General features: G+C 25.9%; 1 protein-coding gene across 2 annotated transcripts; it reads right to left on the minus strand.

Annotated features, from left to right (window-relative positions):
• Window positions 1-1009: 1009 nt before the first annotated feature.
• LOC119667763 (serine protease easter-like) lies at window positions 1010-4235 on the minus strand. 2 transcript variants are annotated; one of them, XM_038077069.1, is made up of 4 exons: window positions 4128-4235; window positions 3953-4056; window positions 1455-1618; window positions 1010-1365 (listed from the first exon to the last, which is right to left on the minus strand). In XM_038077069.1, exons 2-4 carry the CDS (start codon window positions 4020-4022, stop codon window positions 1186-1188), a joined length of 414 nt encoding a protein of 137 aa, XP_037932997.1. In that variant the 5' UTR covers window positions 4023-4056; window positions 4128-4235; the 3' UTR covers window positions 1010-1185. The 2 variants fall into 2 exon arrangements, with proteins under 2 accessions (XP_037932997.1, XP_037932996.1); XM_038077068.1 differs by having other exon boundaries at window positions 3953-4162.
• Window positions 4236-8354: the final 4119 nt, after the last annotated feature.

Raw genomic sequence — 8354 nt, forward strand, 5'->3', positions numbered from 1 at the left:
GTTTTTTAGAACTTCATGAGTGCTTCATTTTTGCAAAAAGAATCTTATTTAAATTTTTTTTTTTTAAATGACCAAAACATTTATAAATTTAACACCGTAAACATTAAATATAATATTAATTATTTCAAAAACGTTAAAAACATTATTTTAAAACAACCGTAATGTCACAATAATAATAAATTAAAATACAATTTGTATAAATTTGATGAAGTTCTAAAAAACAAAACGAAATATATGCTGAAAATTTTTAAATAAAAGCTTTTTAATTTGGTTTGTCTGTTAGCCGATGAATAATTTTATTTCTAAATGAAATGCTATTGTGTAGTAGTGCACAGCAGAGAAAGTGAGAATATTCAGCATTAAAAGGTAAATATAAACATAACATTGCATATGTATATGAGTCAAGCTGAAGAACCGTAGCAAAATTCATGAAATTCATGCACTTACATCACACTCTCTTCCCTCTCTCATCAATAAACAACCGGTTTTCAAGTTCATGTTCATGTTCATGATTGTGTAAATAGGCCTATTGACTTGACAATATTGTTTTGGTAATTTTTGACGTGTGTATAATTTTGAAAATATATTGAAAAACATATTGGCTGTCAAAATGCAACTCGCACCCTTTTTTGAACTTTGTTGCTAAATGTATGCAGTGCAAAAAATCACAAGGAAAATCCTATTTAGTTTAGCATGAAATTAGAACAACTCGCACACGTCCTTAATAGATGGTAAGATAATGTGGAAATTTTCTTTTATTACAATCCATACAAAATATTCATATTCAAATATGGTTCTTAAATTTTAATGTATCAGTTGTATGTTTCGGAGAATCAAAGTAATAGCCTCCCTTTACAAAACAAAAATTTATAATTTGGTATACTTTTGTTTTTATATTAATTGGAAAATAAGATATTAAAACGTAGAAAGTTAACTTTCAAAAATAATTAAAAAACGAAATTATAGAAAAATTAGTTTTCGTTTTGGAACACGCGGTGTATTAATTAAAGCTCTCAAAAAGAACACCAGTATTTTTGTATGAATATATTTATATAGTTATGGATGTGTTTATCATTAAACTGCTGTTAATTCTGATAATAATGAACTGCCAAAACAACTACGACGAATTTCTGCATAATTTCTCCCCTTGACATAAAAGTTTAGCTAGTACATGCTATAATTAATTTAGTGAACTGTTAGAAAATTTTGACAAATAATCTTACGTTTTGTGTACGTAATTAAAGCCATCCATGGAAATTCATCAAGTTTTGTAATATTACCACCAACTATTCGTTCTGTGAGCTGTTTACCGCAGTTGGGATAGCTTGGTAATAAGTTTGTAGTTAACGAATTTGGACAGCAAATCTATTCCAAAAAAAGCCAAAATTTGACAGAAGAAGGAAAGAAATTAAATATATATGTATATATATATGATTTTTCAAGTATATACGTACTAAAATAATATTTCCAATTTTACCACATTGACTACTTCTTATATAGTCTCTATCTGCTTCCGATGTTGAGGGATCAACAATAAGATCAATTAAAATTTTACAGTCCGTCAACTTTATACATGTGCCATAATCATCATGAGGTGTTTTACATTCTCCGAATGAATCTATTGCAATATAAAAAAGAAAATGAAAATATACATACTCTATTTATACCATACTATAAGAAAATTTTTTTTAAGACTCAAAATAATAGAGGTATTCAGGCAACTGATTCGTTGTTTAGTTGATTCAAAAACTTCATATTAAAAAATTTAGCATTTTGATGTTAATCAGTTGCTTGAACGACCCAAAATGCGTAATTTGATTAGTTTGTTGTGTGTAAATGCCATGGCAGCACTCGCTTCAACAGCAAAAGTGAAACATACTTGTGTTTGCAAAATTGTTTACACACAATTCAAACAGCTGAGAGAGACAGCTAACAAATTTCTATACAAAAGTTCATTTTAAGTTATTATTACGACACTTGGGACTGGCAGCACTATTAATCAAATTTGTACAAATCTGAGAATCACCGAAATAGTTGATTCCCTGCTTAGTTTCATTTTTGTGTGTAAATTTTTGTTGTAATCAACTACTAAGCAACGAATCAGTTGCCTGAATACCCCTAATATTTGATAGTAAAATGTTATAGCTAGTGTGACTATTCGAAGATTTCGTAAGCGAGTATTAAAGAAAGAACACCATACAAATGAACGTGAATCACACAATTAGGTACAAATTTTGGTATGGATAAAAGAGTTTGTCTGACAATAGCAAATTCTTTTATTTTGTGTATTTATTGCAGAAAATTATGTGTGCAATATTTGTTTTATCCTATTTGTTATTACATTTAAAGAACTTAATAAAAAATTTGAGTTTAAATAATTTATATTAATATTATTAATTTTGTAATAGAAATAATGTTAAGGAAAATTTAAAATATAATTTAACAATATAGGTGAAAATTTGACAATTGTTGTGTATATTTATTATTGAATTCAATAATACTATTATTATTATTATTATTATATTTTTATTATATTTATATTATTTTATTATTAAGTTTAATAACTTAAGTTATTTAATTTTACTCACGCCACTGTGAGATTAATATTGTAAACCGCACCTGCAAGATCAGATAACTGTGATGTTTTGTTTGTTTTTGAGAGAAAAGGTTGGTCTGGTTTTGCAAGAATGGTAAAAGTGGCGTGATGGTTCGGCAGAGAAAAAAGAACTGTGGTGCAGTTGAGTTCGTTGGAAGTGTACGTAAGAAAGAAAATGTAAATAGTGGAAATAATATAAGTACAACGTATATCAGTGGTAATTAAATTGAATATAAAATCAAAAGTTTATAATTAATTTATTTAATAAATTGGAGTCAACACAAATTTAATCACATTTTTTTTTCAATAAAACCAATAAAGTAAATGTATAAATATTTAATATTCATGCATTTATACATATATTATTCTTATTATTATTGTGTATATTATTATTAATAAAAATTTTTTAAAAGAATTATTATTATAATAAAAATTTTGTAAAATAAATCGCTTTTAAAAAAAACGTTATTACAGGTCAAAACATGTAAAATTAATTAACAAAGAAAACTCTAATTATATATTGAATAGAAATATTTTTTTATTAGATATTAAAATGTTTGCTTCCACGGATTCGTGGGCAAGACAATTGCGATAAGGAAACATAATATTTGTAGTAGTTGAAAATACCTTTTATAATACCACAAATATTGTAAATACGCAAAGATCTTTTTTAACCATCTCAGCTGTTACAGGAAGCCGTTTTTCATGGATATTGATTTGTGGTTTTTAGAAATATGCATTAAATGTGTGTTGGCTTGGAAATTTTTTTTTTTTAAACGTTATATTTTACAAAATTTCTATTAATAATATAACAATAATAAAAAAAATATATTTATAAATACATAAATAATAATATTGTTAAATTTTTAGATACATTTTTATATTATTATTCTACCTTTAATATTCCCTCATGAAGTCTTCTAATAGTTTCATTACGGATAATAATCGCGAAGCCGAAAATTCGAAGGTTTCGAAGTCACAAAAAGTCCCATTTTTTTAAATTTCGAAAACTTCGTTTCCAATCCGATTAATTATAATTTAATTTTAGTCTAGAGGTCAAACATTTCAACCTTATTGAATTATAATGAGTAAACAGCCATACCCAAAAATTATACCCATATCTAAATTCAAACTGTGTTTATATTTTTTAAGTGATTATTATTCTAAATATTAACGAATAACTTACTTTATTGTTTTTCTACCATAGGTTGCTCAAATTTATAACAAAGATTTTCCTCAAAATGGCAAAAAAGGATTTTATTAAAGTACAGATCAATTTAATGCTGCTGTTATAATATTTCGTTTTTAATTTTTTAAATATACATTAAAAAACGATAAGGAATTTTATGTACTTACTTGCTGTAGTGTAATGGAAGATAACCAAAAGCGCTACCAACAGTAAAGAGATACTTGTTCTTTGATACATTCTCGCATGAGAAAAATTGAGATTATCATAATCTCTTATAAATATAAAATTGCAATTATTATTGACAGTAAATAAAATTAAGCTTTTTGCTACACTACGTTATACCTTGTTTTGCGATGAGAAGTTGAACAAAGACTGATTTTACTGTAAGCATTCTTATTATAAATATATCAAAATCAATCTCAGTATTAAAGCATGCTTTTTTGTTTACTATGTGTGCTATTAAATAAAAAATATAATACATAGATATGACACTAATAACAAAATGTAAAAAGATTAAAAGATCAAACTGGCATATAATGTAGCACTAAATTATTTAACACAAATTTATTAACGAATAATGAATGCAATTTAATTAATAAAAATGTATTTTGCATATTCAAACCAATCTATTATTTTTATTTTACAAAAATGTGGCCAGTGACGTAATGCGCACAGTATAATATTTTAACTTTATACTCTGAATTCATTTTAATTATAAATACAATTTAATTAATAAAAAAATATTTTCTTTAATATAACAATCCAATATGTTTATTTTATAAAAACTAGTTTCTGTTATTATTGATCCGTACTTATCAACCTTCAATAAATTTATATTTATTCATTGAATTTTTACAATAAATAATATTTTTTTTTTGTATATCTATTTTATACTTAAAATATTTTAATATTGATTTTGACAATATTTTATCTCTTACTATACTGGTCTTGTATTAAACTAAAATTTGATTTTCAAATTTTTATCGGGCTTAAGATCGGTTATTTGACACTTGAAAATAATAATGAGACAATTAATTCGCGCTAAAAATTTTCTTAAACTATTTAATAAAAGAAATTTATAATACATGCATATTTCGGTCTACTTCCTAAACAATCTTCAGTGTACAAATTATTTTATTGTACAAATACACTATTTTATCGTATAAACTATTGTCTTTCTAGCGGAAGGTGTAACTGCCGTTGATTGCCGTGGACTGCTCCGACCGCTGCTGCTTGTTTTTTAGAGTTGATGTTTTCACGAATTTTTTAATGATCTCTGGTAATAATTTACATAAGGAAAAAAGGAATTATTTATGGGGCAATTATGGCAACGATCTTTCAGCTCACCACACTCAAAAATCTTGCAAAAGATAGTTTGAAATATTTTTTGTATTCTGGCTGTTGTCTTGTGAAAGACTGTAAACAGCTTTCAGTCTTGCACAAGACCAAATGAAAGACTTGCTGTTGATCAGGTCTTTCGATTGTAGCTAAGATTTTGTTTGTATTTCTTGTGCACAAACTTTTTTATATACAATTAAATAAATAAAAATTAGTTTTACAAAAATTTTGAATTAATAACTTAAAATTTGTAAAAACTGAACAATTATTTCTAATTTAATTTTAATACGACGCAAACGTAAATGAATTGATATGCAATACTGTCATTAAAAAAATTTTGAAATAAATTTTTTATATATTTATATATGTATAATATACTATATATATTTTTTTATATATTTAAAATTCAGTACTATTTATTAAACATTGATTTATTCATCAATTTATTTATTTATCATATACATATATATTTAAACTATAATCCTAAAACCAATTAATTTGTTTTTGCCACTGCCGTTGTTAATGCAGCAATAGTTGCTATTATTTCTATTAAGACATAAGTTAAATTCCGTAAATAATTATTTATGTATAAATAATAATAAAAGTGAAATATGCGGCTCTCTATTTCTATTAGATTTATATTATATTTGTATTACAATCCAATTGTTTACTAACAAAAGAAATAGAACAAAATAGCTTTCTACCACAAATTACAAATGATAAAACTTTTTTTTGAAAGACTTTTGTGCGAGAATAGTTAAAATTTTACAAACGGTCTTATGTTCGATCTTACAAAGATCTTACGCAAGACTTTTAACAATGTTTGTCAGAATTGCTAAAAACATAGAAATATAAAGACATGCCTCTGTTAAATCATGAATTCTAAAAAGGTACCACGCAATGGTATAAACATATCTGTGCAAACCTATAAACAATCGAATATTTCATGTATGATCAATGCTATTTTGTTATTGAAGTCAACAATCAAGCCAATAGCGAACATGTTGTATTTTGCTTGGACAAAACCATATAGAAAAAACTCTAAGATCAGAGCAAATGCACATATAATATCTAGTGCATGCATAAGTAGTTTTCTTGGTACATTTTTTCTATTCTTCTTTGTTATCGCAGACTTACTTAATATCTTTGTATGGTAGTTGAGACAATATATTTGAATGTGTTGCTTTGTGTGCTTTTTTTTTCTTAAAATATATGGCTCCCCAGTAGCAGAATTTTCAAGGCCTTGTCAAAAAAATGCCTTTTAAAAGCATTTCATCAGAAGGTTAAATGAAATTCGCAGGCCTTTCGTTAAAGTACTTCAAAAAGGCCTTTACTGAGGAAGCGTGACTAAAGGAGTTGATGCGCATTGCGTACACGCAAGCGGTATTCAAAGCATACTTGCATGTTTTGTTTTTAAGTATATCTGTACTTTTTTTGTATTGCTTTACTTTTGCTTTATTTCGTTGTTGTGTCTACACTACTCTCTCTTCTTTGTTAAGTTAAATTATTGCAAGTTGTGAAATTCTAACAAAATTAATACATGTGTAAATTTAAAAGTAAGCTGATCGCGAGCGAGATAATTTATAAATAGTGCATATAAAAAGTAATAACAAAAATATATGAACTAACGGACCTATTCTGTGCACTTATAAACTTGTCAAACATTGACATTTATCAAAATTGACTGCTGTAAAGGTTTTGGTATTCTGTGATATAAATAAAAAGCTCTTTTTCTTGTTAGTTGTCAATACTATAAATGCTCTTGACAACTATAAAAATATGCTCTTTTTAAGTATTTTTTATTTTTTGCATGCATGACAAATATTCTTAACTAAAATATACGCTCTTTACAAGCATATTTTTTATTGTTATTTGAATGCATGAAAAATGCTTTTGGCAACTTAATATCTGTGCTCCTCACAAGCATTTTTTACGAACACTTACGAACAATTACGAACAGATTTCTATACAAAACACTTTAAACCATAGTGTGGTGAGAAGCACTAGGTACTTGAGCTTTGAAATTTGTCAAGATGTGTCCAGAATACCAAAAAGCTTTCTGCTTTATAAAAATCAAAAATTTTATTAAAGAATTTGACAAATCTGTCAAGTGCACAGAATAGGTCCGTAAATAAATAAAAAAATGAAAAGACATCTAAACAATAAATATTAAATAATAGTGCAAAACAGTGAAAAATTTTGCAGAATTTATTTGAGAACTAGAATAAAAACAATTGTAAGTATACTTTTATTTTAAAATGAGTAGTAGAAGTACGTTGAAAAGAAAAATTAGTGCTGAAAATTGGCTTTAATAAAAAAATTGAAAGAGAGCACAGAATATTCAGAACAAGTGAATGCATGTTATCGCACGCTCTCACTTTGTAGGGTTAAATGTAAAAGACATAATCATTTATAAGAGAAAATAATAGAGAATAAGATAGATTTTAAGTTATGATCTGAGCAAGATTTGAGTAAAAAGCTTTATTTGTAAGCTCAGACTATTTGAATATAAAAGTAGAAGCATTGCTCACTTAGATTATATTCTTGTACGGTTAGAACGTAGTCACATGTAAATGCTATTCATTTAATAAATATTTTTTTAAAATTTAACCGCATTTATAATCTCATTAATTGGCGCCCGAGCAGGGACCTTGAGAAAAGTGTTATTCGGAAAGTGATCAAAGTGCTTTTTGAATAAAACATTTGGTGGAGTATAAAGTGAATAACAAAGTGGTGAAAAATTAAAAGTAACCCGAAAAAATTTTTATCACAAAAAGCCAAATTCAATAATAAAGAATCGCACAGTCACGAACACCATTTTCAAGACATTAAAATAATTTAACGAGAAAGTGACTTTATATATATATATATATATATATATTTATATTTATATAATCAGCTGCTTCAAATAAATTATTCATTTGCTGCCAACTGGAGCTGAGGAAAAGGATTCCTGAACAGCAGAGAACCCAATCACCAACAATCAAGTATCCTCATCGTCAGGAGAAACGTGAGTTAGGTTTCAAAAAATTTTGTTTTTATATAAAAGAACCCAAATCGAATTATTGTCATTGTATGTTAACTATTATTTTCGAATTGCCATCGTAAAAAAAAAACGAACATAAAATTATATTAAAAAATTTTATTAAGAATATTAAATATTATATTATTGAATTAAAAAAATTAATTAAAAATTTTTGAAAATATTTTTTATTTTTCAAATATATTGAA

The sequence above is a fragment of the Teleopsis dalmanni genome, chromosome 1 (genome assembly GCF_002237135.1).
Source record: "Teleopsis dalmanni isolate 2A chromosome 1, ASM223713v2, whole genome shotgun sequence".
Taxonomy (NCBI): domain Eukaryota; kingdom Metazoa; phylum Arthropoda; class Insecta; order Diptera; family Diopsidae; genus Teleopsis; species Teleopsis dalmanni.